Consider the following 19,106-nt stretch of genomic DNA (forward strand, 5'->3'; position numbering starts at 1 on the left):
GTTGATCAGAGATCCCCACCACCCAGGCCATGTTCTCTTCTCACTGCTGCCATCAGGTAGAAGGCACAAGATCCTCAGGGCTCGCACCACCAAGTTCAAGAACAGTTACCACCCCGCAACCATCAGGCTGCTGAATAAAAGGGGATAGCTACACTCATTTCCCCCATTATTAAAATGTTCCCACAGACAACGATCTCACTTTAAGGACTCTTTATCTCATGTTCTCATTATTTATTGATATTTGCATTTGCACAGTTTGTTGTCTTCCACACCCTGGTTGAACTTTCATTGATCCTGTGATAGTTACTAATCTATAGATTTATTGAGTATGCCCGCAGGAAAATGAAACTCAGGGTTCTATATGGTGACATATATGTAGGTTGATAATAAACTTTACGTTGAACTTTGAACTCTTAAATGTCTTCTGCAACTGGTAATTACTATGTTGGTACTAATTGTTATCTGTAATAAAGTGGCTGATGCTGTTTATTCCTAGGATAATCCAAAATGGATTGGGACACCCTTCAAAGTTTGCTGGATGAAATGAACAAGTATTCCACGTCGCTGGGGAAGGTGTGGCTCTCGGTCATTTTCGTCTTCCGTCTGCTGGTGCTGGTGGTGGCGGCCGAGACCGTCTGGGGAGATGAGCAGAGTGGCTTTGTCTGCAACACCCAGCAGCCCGGTTGCAGGAATGTCTGCTACGACCGCTTCTTCCCCATCTCCCACATCCGGCTGTGGGTTTTCCAGCTCCTGGCTGTGACTGTCCCCTCATGTCTCATCGGGATGCATGTTTCCCAACAGAGGGAAAACAAGAAGAACATCAAAATCTTTAATCAGAATGCTGATCGGCGAAAAATAAAGATCGATACCTCTCTCCTTCGGACATACCTGGTCTGCGTCGTGTTCAAGATGTTATTTGAAGACAGCTTTATGTATTTATTCTACTGGATCTACGAAGGATACCAGATGGTTCGACTAGTGAAGTGTAGCGAATATCCCTGCCCTAATACCGTTGACTGCTTCATTTCCAGACCAACCGAGAAAACCATTTTTACTGTGTTTATGCTGGTGACCTCAGCTCTGTGCATCGCACTGAATGTTCTAGAACTCTGCTACCTGATTGTAAAATATTGCTTTGTTCAGTTAAAAAGTGTTGTTTCTCCGCAGCAGAGGACTGTACAAAGGCCTAGAGGTTGAAGAACTACCTGAGGCAAAAGATGATGATGATCTGCTGAGATAGAACTACCATTTTCCCCACAACGTTTAGCATTTTCTTCAGTGAGATTGTTACATGAAACACGTTTCCCTTATGTTTTGATGAATTGAGATTAGATCCAAAATCTGAATTGCTGGTGCACATTTTGCAGCAGCGCGTACTCAGACTGTGATGGCCCTTGACCCAAGCAAAGCACGTCGCTGTATGTTTCGATGTAGGTACATGTGACAGATAAAGCTAATCTTTAAATCTTCATCTATTTACTGATGCAGACACTTTAATTCTAGGTTTATTTATTTTCTTGAACGTCCCCAGATGCCAGTGTGGGATTTGAACTCAAGCCCCTGGATTACTGATGTTGAACTTTGGATGCCAACTGTCCTTTGAAAACTTTGAGACGTTGTTGGCATTAACAATCAATACAACCTAAGGGTGAGCTGCGGGCAGCCTGCAAGTGTCACCACGTATTCCAGCGCCAACGTGGCACGTCCACAATGCTTGGCAGGAGAACACAGAAGACAACAAGCAACAAGCTATCTGCAGCAACACAAGCCCCGTTCCTCCCTCCTACGCACATGTTCTCCAGCTCCAGGACAGTCCTCCAGTCTCCAGGCTTCAGCCATCAGATTTTAAATATATTGCTTTCATGTAAACTTTAGAGTTTTATAAAACTTTGGTTAGGCCACACTTGGGGTTCCAGACACCCTTACAGGGACGATGTGGAGGCTTTGGAGAGGGTGCAGAAGAGGTTTATCAGGATGCTAACTAGATTGGACACGTGGCCAGGTGGTTAAGGCATTCAACTAGTGATCTGAAGGTCACGAATTCAAGCCCCAGCCGAGGCAGCGTGTTGTGTCCTTGAGCAAGGCACTTAACCACACATTGCTCTGCGACGACACTGGTGCCAAGCTGTATGGGTCCTAATACCCTTCCCTTGGACAACTTTGGTGTTGTGGAGAGGGGAGACTTGCAGCATGGGCAACTGCTGGTCTTCCATACAACCTTGCCCAGGCCTGCGCCCTGGAGAGTGAAGACTTTCCAGGCGCAGATCCATGGTCTCACAGACAAACGGATGCCTTTAAAATTTAAACCAGATTAGAGGGCATGAACTTTGAGGAGAGCTTGAACAATCTTAGGTTGTTTACTCTGGAATGTCGGAGGCTGAGGGGGTGACCTGATGGGGCCATAAGAGGCATGGATAAGGTAGAAAATCAGAAACTCTATCCCAGGGATCGCTATGTGTCATGTTGTATGATGTAGGCAGCATTGTCTTTCCATGACAATGACTGATCTTGGAAAATTTTTCTACAGAAGTGGTTTGCCATTGCCTTCTTCTGGGCAGTGTCTCTACAAGACGGGTGACCCCAGCCATTATCAATACTCTTCAGAGATTGTCTGTCTGGTGTCAGTGGTCACATAACCAGGGCTTGTGATGTGCACCAGCTGCTCGTACGACCGTCCACCACCTGCTCCCATGGCTTCACATGACCCTGATCGGGAAGGTGGGGGACTAAGCAGGTGCTATTCTTCGCCCAAGGGTGACCTGCAGGTTAGCAGAAGGAAGGAGCACTTTTAACCTCCTTTGGTAGAGACGTATCTCCACCGTACCATTCCAGGTTAGAAGTGTCAAAATTTAGAAAGATTAGCTTTACGGTGAGTGGGGGGAAAGTTGAAAGGGTATGTGTGGGGCAAGTTCTTTTTACTGATGAGTGATGATTGCTCAAACTCTCTTCAGGGTTAGTGGTAACAGTGTAAACAAATGCAGTACTGGTCTTTAGGAATCTTTTAGACAGGCACCCGATTATCCGGGGAATGGAGGAAAATGGGTTATGTGCAATCAACCGGGATTAGTTTTTTTGGGCATCATCCTCGACACAACATTGTGGGCCAGAGGGTCATTTCCTGTTCTAGACTGTGGTATGTTATATGTTACGAGTATCCGGCACCTTTCCTATTGTTCATGAGCCCAGTTATTGTCTAACTTTGTTTCCGGGATTGGTTACTTTATCCAGCCCACTACTGATGTTCTGGGAACTAAACTGTAAAGATATGCATCCCAAACTGCAGGATTAGTATTCCTTTTATTTCAGTACATCACAAGCGGCTGCTGCTGCTGTGCCTAAGTCCGGTGACTTTTCCTGATCATGGTGATTGTCCCCGCAGTAAGCTTCTGTAAGAGATGTAGGAGGTTAAATGAGTTGAAGTAATGACAACACATCATCAATCAACTAGAACAAGGCCAGCAGGTGACAACAGAAACTGGTTTGGACCACGATATCGATTTATGAAGTGATATGGTGTGGAAAATCCAGAATACAATGTAATCTCACCGTCACTGTCCTGAACAACAAAGGGCCACAGACCAAGTGACTGCATTGTCTCGAGTTCGTACTGCTGTTAAGCAGTGGGTCTGTTTAAAATTCCAACAGTTAGGGGGAAGTAGTTCAAAGTAAATTCATTATTAAAGTATATACATCTGTGGAATTCTCTGCCACAGGAAACAGTTGAGGCCAGTTCATTGGCTATATTTAAGAGGGAGTTAGATATGGCCCTCATGGCTAAAGGGATCAGTGGGTATGGAGAGAAGGCTGGTACAGGGTTCTGAGTTGGATGATCAGCCATGATCGTACTGAATGACGGTGCAGGCTCAAAGGGCCAAATGGCCTACTCCTGCACCTATTTTCTATGTTTCTATATTTCTATATCTGTCACCATGTACTACCTTGTGATTCATTTTCTCGTGGGCGTTTACAGGGAAAAAGAAAAAAAAACTCTTTATGAATAAATTATACATCAACAAGGACTGACAAACAACCAATATGCAGAAGAAGACAAACTATGCAAATAAAAATTATACTGATAGCTTGAGTCGTGGAGATTCTTTGAAAGAAAGTCCATCTGTTGTGGAATCCATTCAGAGCTGAGGCGAGTGAGGTTACCCATGCTGGTTCAGGAGCCTGCTGATTGTAGGGTAATAACTGTCCCCGAACCTGGTGGTGTGGGACTTAAAGCTCCTGTACTTCCTGCCCCATGGTAGTAGCAAGAAGAGAGCCTGGCCTGGATGGTGGGGATGGTGGGGTTGGTGGGGTTGGTGGGGATGGTGGGGATGGTGGGGTTGGTGGGGTTGGTGGGGATGGTGGGGTTGGTGGGGATGGTGGGGATGGTGGGGATGGTGGGGTTGGTGGGGATGGTGGGGATGGTGGGGATGATGGGGTTGGTGGGGATGGTGGGGATGGTGGGGATGGTGGGGTTGGTGGGGATGGTGGGGATGGTGGGGATGGTGGGGTTGGTGGGGATGGTGGGGATGGGGGGGTTGGTGGGGATGATGGGGTTGGTGGGGATGGTGGGGATGGTGGGGATGGTGGGGTTGGTGGGGATGGTGGGGATGGTGGGGTTGGTGGGGATGGTGGGGATGGTGGGGTTAGGTGGGGTTGGTGGGGATGGTGGGGTTGGTGGGGATGGTGGGGATGGTGGGGATGGTGGGGTTGGTGGGGATGGTGGGGATGGGGGGGTTGGTGGGGATGATGGGGTTGGTGGGGATGGTGGGGATGGTGGGGATGGTGGGGTTGGTGGGGATGGTGGGGATGGTGGGGTTGGTGGGGATGGTGGGGTTAGGTGGGGTTGGTGGGGATGGTGGGGTTGGTGGGGATGGTGGGGATGGGGGGGTTGGTGGGGATGATGGGGTTGGTGGGGATGGTGGGGATGGGGGGCTTTCTTGTGGCAGTGCTCCTTGTAGATGTGCTCAGTGGTGGGGAGGGGAGGGGTTTCTTGGTGATGGCCTGGGCTGTATCCATACACAGGGTGGTCGCTGCCTGGTCTATCATGTGAGCTGCTTCATCCTAGATGCTGCTGCGCTTCTTGAATTTTAGGAGGCCCTCGTTCAGGCGAGTGGAGGGCATCCTACGTGTAATGGAAATAAAGAGAGATGGTGGGATATCAGAGGAAGAGTTACTCACCACAGGGCAACCAGCCTTTGTCCAGTTGACCAAGTGCATTTTTATTTTTTATTATTTTCGAGATTCAGCACTGAACAGACCCTTCTGCGCCGTCCAGCAACCCAAGCCTAATCACTGGAAGCATACGGGGAGTCCAGGGTAGGGTAACACCTCTGGTGAAGGGGCAGCTCACTCTCCTTCAGTTCCCATGGACACCCGGCTCTCACCTGTGGCTCCAAGCAGCTGTTTTGCATGTGACAGCGGCCACACCCCGGTCCACCGGTTTGACAGGCAGGTTAAACCAGGTGAGGGTAGCCAGTTGCCTTATAACCTGGTGAGATGGTGGATGAGATCTACAGTGAGATCCAACGGCCAGGAAGGCGGTTCTGCAACGCTCCGTGGAGAGCGAAGGGCACGACAAGGCACAGAAGACGTCACGGTCATCCACTGCAACCAAGGAAGACCCCAATCTTCGTACCACTGGACCCAAGTGATTTGGGAATGTAGTGAATGGGATTATAATCAGATATAACTTGGAAATCCTCCAACTGGACCACAACCTTGTCATTCACTGCACCCCCCACCCCCCATCCCGATCAGGGTCACGTGAAACCATGAAAGCAAGTGTCGGATGGTCGTATGAGCAACTGGTGCATATCACAAGTCCTGGTTATGTGACCACTGATGCCAGGCGGACAATCTCTGAAGAGTATTGATGATGGCTGGGGTCACCCATCTTGTAAAGACACTGCTCAGAAGAAGACAATGACAAACCAGTTATGCAAAAAAGCTTTGCCAAGGACAATCATGATTATGGAAAGACCATGATTGCCCACGTCATACGACTATGACACAGCACAAAAAATGATGAAGTCATACGATACAGCAGATAATGATGATGATGACTGTCAGAGTAGTGTAGATGGGTGGCTGATAGTTGGCATGGATTTGCTGGGCAGACACTGTCAAACCCATGATCAGCGAGTCCTGCGGCAGAAATACCCAGGTGTCTGTGAAGTCCAAAGTTGGAAGCCTAATGACTGAATGCTAGAGAGTCTGGGAGCAAGGAATGGAGGCCCAGCAACAGCCTGTCCTGGGGTAGGAGGCCTGGCTGTGTGTGTGAGTGGGTGGAAAAGAGGCTTGTTTTGCTGTTGTTGTTGTTTTTGTTGGTTGTGTTGATCTGCTGAGCATTGTGGCCATGCTATGTTGGTGGCAGAATAAGTAGTGACAATTGCAGGCTCTCCTCAGCACATCAGATGCAGGAGCAGAATGAGGCCATTCGGCCCATCGTGTCTGCTCCTCCATTTCATCATGGCTGATCCATTTTCCCTCTCAGTCCCAATTTCCTGCCTTCTCTCCATATCCCTTCACACCCTGACTAATAAAGAATCTATCAACCTAAATACACCCAATAACTTGGCCTCCACAGCTACCCGTCACAACGAATTCCATAGATCCACCAGCCTCTGGCTAAAGAAATTCCTCCGCATCTCCGTTTGACATGGACGTCCCTCTATCCTGAGGCTGTGTCCTCTGTACTAGACTCCTCCACCCAGGGAAACATCCTCTCCACATCCAGTCTATCGAGGCTTTTCAACATTTGATGAGATTCCTCCCTCATTCTTCTGACTGTCCTTGGGTTGTGTTGGTTGTTAACACAAACAACACATTTCACCCTACATTTTGATGTGCATGTCATAAGTTAATAAATCTGAAGAAGTCACAGAGCCATAGAAAAGTACAGAGCAGAAACAGGCCCTTCAGCCTATCTAGTCTGTGCCAAACCATTTAAACTGCATATTCCCATCAAGGTGCACCTGGACCATAACCCTCCGTACCCCTCCCATTCATGTACCTATGCAAACTTCTCTTAAACATTAGAACTGAGCTCACATTGACCACTTGTGCGGGCAGCTCGTTCCACACTCTCTTCCGCACCCTCTGAATGAAGAAGTTTCCCCTCATGTTCTCCCTAAACTTTTCACCTTTTACCCATGACCCATGACCTCTAGTTGTGGTCCCACCCAATCTCAGTGGACAAAGCCTGCTTGCACTTACCCACATAATTCTGTGCACCTCTATCAAATCTGCTCTCAATCTTCTACATTTCAGGGAGTAAAGTTCTGTGTAATGCTATGACTGTATCTCACATATGAGGTCTATCTGTTGGTCTGCTTTTGTGAGAAGCTTCACAGTGATACTGAGCATAGTGTCAGGAGAAACCCTAGGCCCTACCGTGGAGGGGATGGACTCTACGATCTTTGGTGCCACAAACCTCTGCGGTTCTACAATCCCCTGGATTTTGAACTCACCTCAATCATTTCGGATCCCTGCACCTCCTGTGTGTGCAGAAACTTTGGCAGTTTGCACACTAGCTTCCCGTCTTCCATCAGAACCGTGCACTGTGCAAGAAAAATCATTGTAAGTGTGTGCAATGCATGCGGTAAGTCCCAACTTGCAGTCAGGAAAGAGCTGAGAGGTGAACGTGCTGAGACGTTTGCAGTGTAGCACAAGTCCATGTTCATTAACAACATGGAACATCGACAGACTCTCAGTTCTGACCCATTGTTGTTCAGTAATTCCCCATATGCTCTTCAGAGTCTGAACATCTACCGGTGCAGGCCTTGGAGATACCTAACAATAGAACATTCTGGCCGAGGGAATTTTGAATGTTCATAACCCCCTGAGCAAAGAAATTTGCCCTGGCTGCTTTAAGCAGCTCACTCCACATCCCGAACCTGTGACCCTTTGTCATGGTACTGGGAACCTTTATTCTGGTTGATCCAGAGTGGGGGAACTACCTGTCAGCATCAGATCCTCGCAGAATGCATTTCTACTTGAGGAGAGTGCAGAAGTCTGCCGTAGGTTACAGTGGGACATTGACAGGATGCGGAGCTGGGCTGAGAAATGACAGATAGAGTTCAACCCAGAAAAGGGTGAAATGATGCACTTTAAAAAGGTTGAATACCAGGTTAATGGCAAGATTCTTAGCAGTGTGGAGGGACAGAGAGATCTTAGGCTACACGTCCACAGATCCCTCAAAGTTGCCGCTCAAGTTGATAGGGTGGTTAAGAAGGTCTATGGTGTGCCGGCTTTCATTAGTTGAGGAACCGAGTTCAAGAGTTGTGAGGTAATGTTGCTTACACCACATTTGGAATATTGTAACACACAAAATTGCTGGAGGAACTCAGCACGCCAAGCAGCATCTATGGAAAAGAGAATTGTCGACATTTCAGGCCACATTAAGGTTAAGGTTTTGGCCCGAATCGTTGACAATACTCCTTCCCATAGATGCTGCCTGCCCTGCTGAGAAGGCGAATGCAATGTTGGCATTCATTTCCAGAGGTATAGAATATAAGAGCAGGGATGTGATGTCGAGGCTCAATAAGGCACTCGTGAGACCACATTTGGAGTATTGTGTGCAGTTTTGGGCTTCTTATTTTAGAAAGGATATACTGACATTGGAGAGGGTTCAGAGAAGATTCACGAGAACGATTCCAGGAATGAAAGGATTACCATATGAGGAATGTCTGGCAGCTCTTGGACTGTAATCCCTGGAGTTCAGGAGAATGAGGGGGCATCTCATAGAAACATTCTGAATGTTAAAAGGCCTGAACAGATTAGGTATGGCAACGTTATTTCCCATGGTAGGGGATTCTAGGACAAGAGGGCACGACTTCAGGATTGCAGGATAGAAAAGAGATGCGGAGAGTGGGTGGTAAATCTGTGGAATTTGTTGCCATGAGCGGCTGTGGAAGCCAAGTCATTGGGTGAATTTAAGGCAGAGATAGATAGGTTCTTGATTAGTCAGGGAATGGGGAGAAGGCAGGGGAGTGAGGATGACTGGAAGAATTGGATCAGCCCATGATTGAATGGTGGAGCAGACTCGATGGGCTGAATGGCCTACTTGTGCTCCTATATCTTATGGTCATATGGTCTAATTTTGTGTATGTTTTGGTTGGATTTCCAGCATCTGTAGATTTTCGCTTGTTTGTGTTTGAAAAATTGTGTTCAGCTCTGGTTGTTGCTTCGTAATGCAAAAGATGAGGAAACTTTAAAGAGGGTTTACAGAGGAGATTTACCAGGATGCTGCCTGGATTAGAGAGCATGTCTATGAGGATAGGTTGAATGAGCTAGGGCCTTTCTCTGTGGAATGAAGGAGGATGAGAGGGTGACTCGATAGAGGTCTATAAGATGATTAGAAGCATTGGTGGAATGAGCTACCATCACCTTTGTCCCAGGACAGAAATGGCTAATATTTGAAGACGTAGTTTTAAGGTAATTAGAGGGGATGTGAGAGGTAGTTTTTTTTCACAGAGTGGCGGGTGTATGGAATGCACTGCCATGGGAAATGTTAGAGGTAGAAACATTATAGAGTTTTACGAGACTCTTTAGATAGACGTGGATGAAAGAAAATGGAGAGCCATGTAGGAAGATCTTGGCGTAGGTTAAAAGGTCAGCACAACTTTGTGGGCCGAAGGGCCTGCGCGGGGCTGTGTTCTATCAGCTGTGCAGGGGTTCTCAAACTGGGGTCCACTGACTCCTCAGTTAATGATGAGGCTCCTCAGCATTAAAAAAAACTTTAGGAACCCTAGTGTTATAGTCATAGTGATAGTCATACTTTATTGATCCTGGGGGAAATTGGTTTTCGTTACAGTTGCACCATAAATAATAAATAGTAATAGAACCATAAATAGTTAAATAGTAATATGTAAATTTGCCAGTAAACTATGAAATAAGTCCAGGACCAGCCTATTGGCTCAGGGTGTCTGACCTTCCAAGGGAGGACTTGTAAAGTTTGATGGCCACAGGCAGGAATGACTTCCTATGACGCTCTGAGCTGCATCTCGGTGGAATGAGTCTCTGGCTGAATGTACTCCTGTGCCCAACCAGTACATTATGTAGTGGATGGGAGACATTCACCAAGATGGCATGCAACTTGGACAGCATCCTCTATTCAGACACCACCGTCAGAGAGTCCAGTTCCATCCCTACAACATCACTGGCCTTACTAATGAGTTTGTTGATTCTGTTGGTGTCTGCTACCCTAGACTGCTGCCCCAGCACACAACAGCAAACATGATAGCACTGGCCACCACAGACTCGTAGAACATCCTCAGCACCGTCCGGCAGATGTTAAAGGACCTCAGTCTCCTCAGGAAATAGAGACGGCTCTGACCCTTCTTGTAGACAGCCTCAGTGTTTTTAGACCAGTCCAGTTTATTGTCAATTCGTATCTCCAGGTATTTGTAATCCTCCACCATGTCCACACTGACCCCCTGGATGGAAACAGGGGTCACCGGTACCTTAGCTCTCCTCAGGTCTACCACCAGCTCCTTAGTCTTTTTCACATTAAGCTGCAGATAATTCTGCTCACACCATGTGACAAAGTTTCCTACCGTAGCTTAGAGGGATATGGGTCACGGACAGACAGAATTGATTTTGTTTTATTTGGCAAGATGTTTTAGCATAGACACTGAGGGCTGAGTGGCCTGTTCTTGTGCAGTATGGTTCTCCATCCTCTAAGCGAGGATGCAAAAAGTCCGAGGAAGCAGAGGTGAAACTACTGGTGCCCGGAAGCTGAGGGTTGGGCTTTCAGAGGCAAGGCGTGTTTCCGAAAGCAGTCACTCAACTTGCATTTAATAATGTTCTTGATGCACAGATACCCCACAGGTCCCTCAAAACTGCTCCACAAGTTGAGAACATGGTGTGTTGGCTTTCATTAGTCCGAGGATTGAGTTCAAGGGAAGAGAGATCTATAAAACCTTGATTAGACCACACTTGTGTTCAGGTCTGGTCACCTCATTATAGGAAGGGTGTGGAAGCTTTAAAGAGGATGGAGAGAAGATGCTGCCTGGATTAGAAAGCTTGTTCTATGAGGATTGGTTACCAATGATAGAACAACTAGGAAACAGATGAAAATACCTTTAACTTTGTGCCATCCATGCTGGTGATATCGGCCTCTTTGCCAATGGTAAACTCATTGGTGACCGACTGGCGGGGGGTTTTGGTTGTCACGACAAAGCTGTTCCCAGTTTGTTTAATTTCAATGACAGGTTTGATATCTTTTCCAATCTTAATTACGTCTTCTGGAATAGCTGCAAAAATGTACAAGTCAGACTGGAGTGAGATATCATCGTTACAATCGTAGGTAAAATGTTGATTACGGAATTGAGGGGATTGGTAGGATGGTGATGAGGGGAGGGACTTCAGACCATTCAACCATGAGATGTTGGAGGAGAAACACCTCATATTTCATCTGGGTAGCCTCCAGCATTGATGGCAGGAACATCACTCTCTCTAACTTTAAGTAATTTCTCTCCCCTTTTCTCTTTTTTCATTCTGCATTCTGGCTCCCCTCTCACCCATTTTCTTCACCAGCCCATCACCTCCTTCTTATGCCAATCTTCTCCTTTTTTTCCATGGTCCACTGTCTTCTTCTATTAGATTCCTTCTTCTTCAACCCTTTATCTTTTCTACCTCTCACCTCTGAGCTTCTCACTTAACCCCCACTAACCCACCTTCTCTCTCACCTGGTCTCACCTCTCACCTGCCAGCTTGTTCTTCCCCTTCCACCCCCACCAACTTATTCTGGCTTCTTCCCCTTTCCTTTCTAGTCCTGATGAAGAGTTGGCCCAAAATGTCGACTGTTTATTCCTCTCCATAAATGCTGCCCGACCTGCTGAGGTCCCCTCCAGGATTTTGCGTCCGTCGCTTGGATCAGGTAATACTCATTTGTCAAGTGACGCCCGAAGTTTACCTACCTTGTTACTTTCTGTTGGGCATCTGTGGAAGGAGCAGATGTGTGCGATAATTAAGAGTTAGGATCAGGCACAGGGCAGTGATAATGGTTCATCAGGGCCCCATCAGCACAGTAGCTGCCATGTACAAACTGCATTATAGCAGTCCACCATGTCTTCCCCATCAACTCTTCCACCAGGGACAAGGGCAGGACAGGCAGGTGGTGGGGAAACTGCTGGAGTCAGTTATCAAAGATGTGATAACAGCACATTTGGAAAGCGGTGAAATGATCGGACAAAGTCAGCATGGATTTGTGAAAGGAAAATCATGTCTGACGAATCTCATAGAATTTTTTGAGGATGTAACTAGTAGAGTGGATAGGGGAGAACCAGTGGATGTGGTATATTTGGATTTTCAAAAGGCTTTTGACAAGGTCCCACACAGGAGATTAGTGTGCAAACTTAAAGCACACGGTATTGGGGGTAAGGTATTGATGTGGATAGAGAATTGGTTGGCAGACAGGAAGCAAAGAGTGGGAATAAATGGGACCTTTTCAGAATGGCAGGCAGTGACTAGTGGGGTACCGCAAGGCTCAGTGCTGGGACCCTAGTTGTTTACAATATATATTAATGACTTGGATGAGGGAATTAAATGCAGCATCTCCAAGTTTGCGGATGACACGAAGCTGGGTGGCAGTGTTAGCTGTGAGGAGGATGCTAAGAGGATGCAGGGTGATTTGGATAGGTTGGGTGAGTGGGCAAATTCATGGCAGATGCAATTTAATGTGGATAAATGTGAAGTTATCCACTTTGGTGGCAAAAATAGGAAAACAGATTATTATCTGAATGGTGGCCGATTAGGAAAAGGGGAGATGCAACGAGACCTGGGTGTCATTATACACCAGTCATTGAAAGTGGGCATGCAGGTACAGCAGGCAGTGAAAAAGGCGAATGGTATGCTGGTATTTATAGCGAGTACAGCGAGTATATTCGAGTACAGGAGCAGGGAGGTACTACTGCAGTTGTACAAGGCCTTGGTGAGACCACACCTGGAGTATTGTGTGCAGTTTTGGTCCCCTAATCTGAGGAAAGACATCCTTGCCATAGAGGGAGTACAAAGAAGGTTCACCAGATTGATTCCTGGGATGGCAGGACTTTCATATGAAGAAAGACTGGATGAACTAGGCTTGTACTCGTTGGAATTTAGAAGATTGAGGGTGGATCTGATTGGAACGTATAAAATCCTAAAGGGATTGGACAGGCTAGATGCAGGAAGATTGTTCCCTATGTTGGGGAAGTCCAGAACGAGGGGTCACAGTTTGAGGATAAAGGGGAAGCCTTTTAGGACTGAGATTAGGAAAAACTTCTTCACACAGAGAGTGGTGAATCTGTGGAATTCTCTGCCACAGGAAACAGTTGAGGCCGGTTCATTGGCTATATTTAAGAGGGTGTTAGATATGGCCCTTGTGGCTACGGGGGTCAGGGGGTATGGAGGGAAGGCTGGGGCGGGGTTCTGAGTTGGATGATCAGCCATGATCATAATAAATGTCGGTGCAGGCTCGAAGGGCCGAATGGCCTACTCCTGCACCTATTTTCTATGTTTCTATAAGATCACCATTACCATGGACAAGAGGCACAGAAGCCTTGGGTGCCACACCACCAGCTTCAGGAACAGTTATTTCCTCCTGAACCAGCGTGGATAACATCACTCACTTCAACACTGAACTGATTCTATGGCCTACAAACTCACGTTCAAGGACTCTTTACAACTCATCTTCTCTGGACTTTTTTATTTGCGCAGTTTGTCTCCTTTGGCACACTGGTGCTGCTCAGTCTTATGTAAGGTTTTTTGTAAAATTCTACAGTATTTTGTTTTTCCTGTAAATGCCTACAAGAAATTGAATCTCAATGGTACTTTGATAGCAAATTTACTTTGAACTTTGAACCTACAGTCGGTTCCCCACTAAGAGTCACATTGTCCTGACTTAGAGGTTTATTACCAGTTCCAAATCCTGGGTTTGAACCTGGGAACTGTGTCCATAGCATGACTGTGGGAGCACCTTCACCAGAAGGACTCCAGTGGTTCACGGGGAGGCTCGACATCAGATATCAAGGGCAATAAATACTGGTCCTGCTATACGTTCAGACTGCGTATCCAATCTGTCGCTGGCTCACAAACTGTCTCAGTGAACATTTGATCAGTTCTGTCCGGAGTTTAAGATCATAAGATAACAGAGCAGAATTAGGCCATTTGCCCCATCGAGTCTGTTCCAGCATTTTATCATGGCTGATCTATTTTCCCTCTCAGCCCCAATCTCCTGCCTTCTAAACATATCCCTTCATGCCCTGACTAACCAAAAATCTGTCAACTGGACTTAAATATGCCCAAAGACTTGGCCTCCATGGCTGCCTGTGGCAAGGAATTCCACAGATTTACCACTCACTGGCTGAAGACCTTACTCCTGATCTCCATTCTAAATGGACGCCTCTCTATTCTGAGGCTGTGTCCTCTAGTCTTAGACTCCCTCACCAAAGGAAACATCCTCCCCACCTCCATTCTATCGAGGCCTTTCAACATTTGATAGGTATCAATGCGTCTCCCCTCATTCTTCTGAATTCTAGTGAGAAGAGGCCCAGAGCCGTCAAGCGTCCCTCATGAGACGAGCCGTTCAATCCCGGAATCATTTTTGTAAACTTCCTTTCAACCCTCCCCAATGTCAGCGCATTCTTTCTTAGATAAGGGGCCCAAAACTGCTCACAGTACTCCGTGAGGCCTCACTAGTGCTTTATAAAGCCTCAACATCACACCCTTGCTTTGTATTCTAGTCCTAGTATTCAGTTAGTGAACGGCTTGTGTGACATTATTACAGCACAAGCAACCCAGGTTCGATTTCTGCCACCGTCTGTAAAGGGTTTTTACGTTCTCTATCTGACGTGTGGGTTTCTTCTGGGCGTTTCAGTTCCCTCCCAAATTCCAAAGCTGTTATGTATTTAATATTTAAGTAATGGTTTGAATAAGTCCCTCCTACCTACACCATGTCCATATCCCTCCATCTTCCTCACATCCATGTGCCTATCCAATAGAGTATTTGCCTCTACCACCAGACCAGGCAGCACATTCCAGGTATCTACCACTCTCTGAGTAAAATACTTACCCCTCACATCCCCTTTGATCCCACCCCCTGTCACCTTCATTGCATGCCCTCTGGTATTAGATATCTCAACCCTGGGAACCAGTGTCTCTCTGCTCTATCTGTGCCTCTCATAACCTTGTAAACCTCTGTCAGATCTCCCCTCAGCCTCTGGAGCTCCAGAGAAAACAACCCAAGATTGTCCAGCCTCTCACGATAGCACATGCCCTCTAAACCAGGCAGCATCCTGGTGACCCTCTTCTGCACCCTCTCCGAAGCCTCAACGTCCCTCCTACAGTGGGGTGACCAGAACTGTACGCAGTATTCCAGATGTGGCCTCACCAGAATTCTGTGAAGTTGCAACATAACCTCCTGATGTTTGAAGTCAATGCCTGACTAATAAAATCAAGCTTTGCAGAAGCCTTCTTAACCACCATAAGGAGCTTACCAAGTGATAAGTGAGCCCCTCACTTAAAGTAAACTCAAAGTTAGACGAACATTTTGGACTCCGAATCATTATGCAGCCTCCTCTACATTTGCGAGACTTGTTGTAAAATGGGGGACTGATTTGTCGAGTGTCTCTGCACCATTCACCACAAGTGGGACTCCCCAAACATTTCATTCCCATTCTGGCGTGTCGGTCCGTGGCCTCCTCTTGTGCCGAGATGAGGCCATCCTCAGGGTGGAGGAGCAACACTTTACATTCTGTCTGGGTAGCCTCCAACCTGATGGCATGAACATCGATTTCTCCTTCCGGTAAAAAAAATACTCCCTCACCCCCACCCAACCTGGCTTCACCTGTCACCATCTAGCTATTCTTCTTCCCCTCCCTCCAACCTTTTTATTCTGGCACCATCCCCCTTCCTTCTCAGTCCTGAAGAAGGGTCTCTGCCCAAAATGTCAACTGTTTATTCATCTCCATAGATGCTGCCTGACCTGCTGATCTCCTCCAGCATTTTGTGTGTGCAACCTTGTGTCTCTGACTTTCTATCTGAGTGCGGTTCCAAAAGCTCAATACTATCTGACATGCCGTTTGCTGCTCTGTCCGCCCCCGGTGCCCCATTACAGTGCATACCATCTGAACTTGCTTACTCGCAGACTCCCACCCCAGATATTCCCTCTTCTGTCCCTCCCACTGGGCAGGAGATACAAAAATCTGAAAGCACGACCCACCAGCTTCTATCCCAGTGTTATCAGACAATTGAATGGTCCCCCAGTACGATAAACTAGACTCTCGACTTGACAATCCACCTTGTTATGGCCTTGCAACTAATAGTCTAGCTGCACTGCCCTTGCTCTGTAACTGTGACACTTGACTCTGCATTCTGCTTTTGCATTTCCTTGTACTGCCTCCAGGTACCGACGTGGTGAAATGATCGATGTGGCTGGCGGGCAAAACTAAGTTTTTCACTGTGCCTCAGTACGTATGACGATAATAACCCAATTTACCTGTGTGCTCTTCAGCCAACAGAACAGGATGCACCATCTATGTACTGTACTTGTATTCCGCATCGAGGGGTCAGCAGTGGGAAGGGTGAGCAGGTTCAAGTCCTGGCTGCCAACATCTGAGCCCAAAATATTGATGTAATTACAAAGGAGGCATGCCAGTGGCTATATTTCATTAGGATTTTGGGGAGATTTAATACATCCCCAAAGACTCTAGCATTATTTCTACAGGTGTGCCACCTAGAACATTCTGTGGAGGCACCCATGCACAGGATTGGGCAAAGCTGCAGAGGGTTACGAACTCAGCCAGATCCATCATGGGTATGACCGTCTGCACCATCGAGGACATCATCACAAGGCAGTGCCTCAGGAAGGTGGCATCATCATGAAGGACCCTCACCATCTGGGATGTACCCTCTTCTCATCACTACCATCAGGGAGGAGGGACAGGAGCCTGAAGACCCCTCTTCTCATCACTACCATCAGGGAGGAGGTACAGGAGCCTGAAGACCCCTCTTCTCATCACTACCATCAGGGAGGAGGTACAGGAGTCTGAAGACCCCTCTTCTCATCACTACCGTCAGGGAGGAGGTACAGGAGCCTGAAGACCCCTCTTCTCATCACTACCGTCAGGGAGGAGGTACAGGAGCCTGAAGACCCCTCTTCTCATCACTACCATCAGGGAGGAGGGACAGGAGCCTGAAGACCCCTCTTCTCATCACTACCATCAGGGAGGAGGGACAGGAGCCTGAAGACCCCTCTTCTCATCACTACCATCAGGGAGGAGGTACAGGAGTCTGAAGACCCCTCTTCTCATCACTACCATCAGGGAGGAGGTACAGGAGCCTGAAGACCCCTCTTCTCATCACTACCATCAGGGAGGAGGTACAGGAGCCAGAAGACACACACTCATGTTTTCAGAACAGCTTCTTCCCTTCTGCCATCATCAGATTTCTGGACAATGAACCATGAACATTCCTTCATTATTTTTGTTTTCTATTTTTTGAAAACTTTTTAATAAACTTTTAAATTTCTTATTGTAAATAACAGCATATTTTTATGTTTTGCAACGTACTGCTGCCACAAAGTCACACATTTCTCGACACTTGTCAGTGATAATAAACCCGATTCTGCTGAGACACTGTATAAATCTTGCTTAGCATCACTCTAGAAGTACCACAGGCTCAAGGCTCATTAGTGTCCACTAACAATGACCGTGACCATCCCACACACTGCGAGTTAACCATCAGAGAAATTGACCGAAAGATGCGTCCAAGTTGCTGACTGTACCCAGAATGGAAATCCTTGCTCTTCTCGGTGGTGACTGTCACTTACAGAGAGCTCGCATGAAGTCCTCGATGTTCTCCTGCGAGTAGACCTGCCACGTCCCAGAGAATGCCATTCTCCCTGCTCCAGCTCCCTTCGCTGCAGGTTAGTCAGGAAAGTGTTTCACAATGCAGGGACAGGAGGGTACTGACCAGAATTTATACCCGGCCGTGCACACGGTGCATTCACATTTATTAATAATTTGACCACAGAAATGGTTTGAAGGTTCATGACTAATGATTAACTGAAATGTAATCAAAGTCCATACTCTGAACAAACATGAGTAGTTCTGGATGTAATTAACCTAGTATCCAGTTGTGTTAATTTAGAGTTCTAAGCTGGCTTATCAGCATCAGAATCTGATATATTATCATTGGCGCACTTTGTGAAAGATGCTGCTTAGTGGCAGCAGTGCAGTGTGATATATAACATATCTACCACAAATTACAAGGAGAAATATATAAATAATTAATAAATAGTGCAAAGGATGTTGTGTTTATGCACTCAATTCAATTCAATTCAATTCAAGTTTAATTGTCATTCAGCCATACATGGATACCCACGTATACAGCCAAATGAAACAGTGTTACTCTGGGGTCAAGCTGCAAAACGCAGTACCAACAGTCACACGCAGCACAAAGCACGAGATCACAATCACAGAATAAAAGCAGCCCCCCCACCCCCCGCCCCTGGGCACCATGGCCTGATGCCCAGTCGTCACACATACAGGACCACAAACCCATATAGGGTATCAGTAAAATATAACGACGCTGATTAAGCATGTATATAGTCCGGACCTCCTAGCCCCCGAGATCATCTCTCAACCAGTCCCGACACCCATTAGGTGACACCGCGGCTCTGAGGCTCAGTCCACACATACACAAGCACAATGATGCACGGACCGTTCAGAAATCTGCTGGCAGAGGGGAAGGAGGAAGCTGTTCCTAAAACATTGCGTATGTGTCTTCAGGCTGCTGTACCTCCTGCAGGGTCTCAGTCTCTGAAGCTGACGTGCAGGATGCCCTCGGGAGGGTGACTCCTCGGAAAGCATCTGGACGGGGACGGGCACCTGGTCGCGTACTACTGAGGTAAGAGGTAATTCGCCTGGAGCCAGAGCCAAGTTTGCTGTCTGCTCCACTAGACGTGGCGCTGACCAGCCGACTGGTGTGTTCACAGGGATCTTTAACCCCTCACTATGGCAGTGTGTGGACCCGCCTGCTTCAAGCAGAGCTCCAAAGCCACATTCAAGCTTACTGGTGGCACCACTGTCCTGTCCTGGGCCAAATCAGAGGTGGAGATGGATCAGCATACA

General features: G+C 47.2%; 2 protein-coding genes across 2 annotated transcripts; one reads left to right on the top strand and one right to left on the bottom strand.

Annotated features, from left to right (window-relative positions):
• The first annotated feature begins 507 nt into the window (after nt 1-507).
• On the top strand, nt 508-1,197 carry LOC140189891 (gap junction beta-2 protein-like). The gene has a single exon (XM_072246229.1). It carries the CDS (start codon nt 508-510, stop codon nt 1,195-1,197), a length of 690 nt encoding a protein of 229 aa, XP_072102330.1.
• Nucleotides 1,198-3,278: 2,081 nt separating this feature from the next.
• On the bottom strand, nt 3,279-17,937 carry fabp10a (fatty acid binding protein 10a, liver basic). The gene is made up of 4 exons (XM_072246910.1): nt 17,804-17,937; nt 11,077-11,249; nt 7,464-7,553; nt 3,279-3,386 (listed from the first exon to the last, which is right to left on the bottom strand). The coding sequence occupies exons 1-4, from the start codon at nt 17,868-17,870 to the stop codon at nt 3,336-3,338; spliced, it is 381 nt and encodes a 126-aa protein (XP_072103011.1). The 5' UTR covers nt 17,871-17,937; the 3' UTR covers nt 3,279-3,335.
• Between the last annotated feature and the right edge of the window lie 1,169 nt (nt 17,938-19,106).

This window comes from Mobula birostris, chromosome 29, assembly GCF_030028105.1.
Source record: "Mobula birostris isolate sMobBir1 chromosome 29, sMobBir1.hap1, whole genome shotgun sequence".
Lineage (NCBI taxonomy): Eukaryota > Metazoa > Chordata > Chondrichthyes > Myliobatiformes > Myliobatidae > Mobula > Mobula birostris.

Coding starts and splice junctions, on each gene's coding strand:
- LOC140189891 (XM_072246229.1), top strand. CDS start 508: ATGGATTGGGACACCCTTCAAAGTTTGCTGGATGAAATGAACAAGTAT.
- fabp10a (XM_072246910.1), bottom strand. CDS start 17,870: ATGGCATTCTCTGGGACGTGGCAGGTCTACTCGCAGGAGAACATCGAG. Junction 11,250..17,803: donor GGACTTCATGCGAGCTCTCT/GTAAGTGACAGT, acceptor ACATTTTTGCAG/CTATTCCAGAAGACGTAATT. Junction 3,387..7,463: donor AGGGATCCGAAATGATTGAG/GTGAGTTCAAAA, acceptor CATCTCTTACAG/AAGCTTACTGCGGGGACAAT.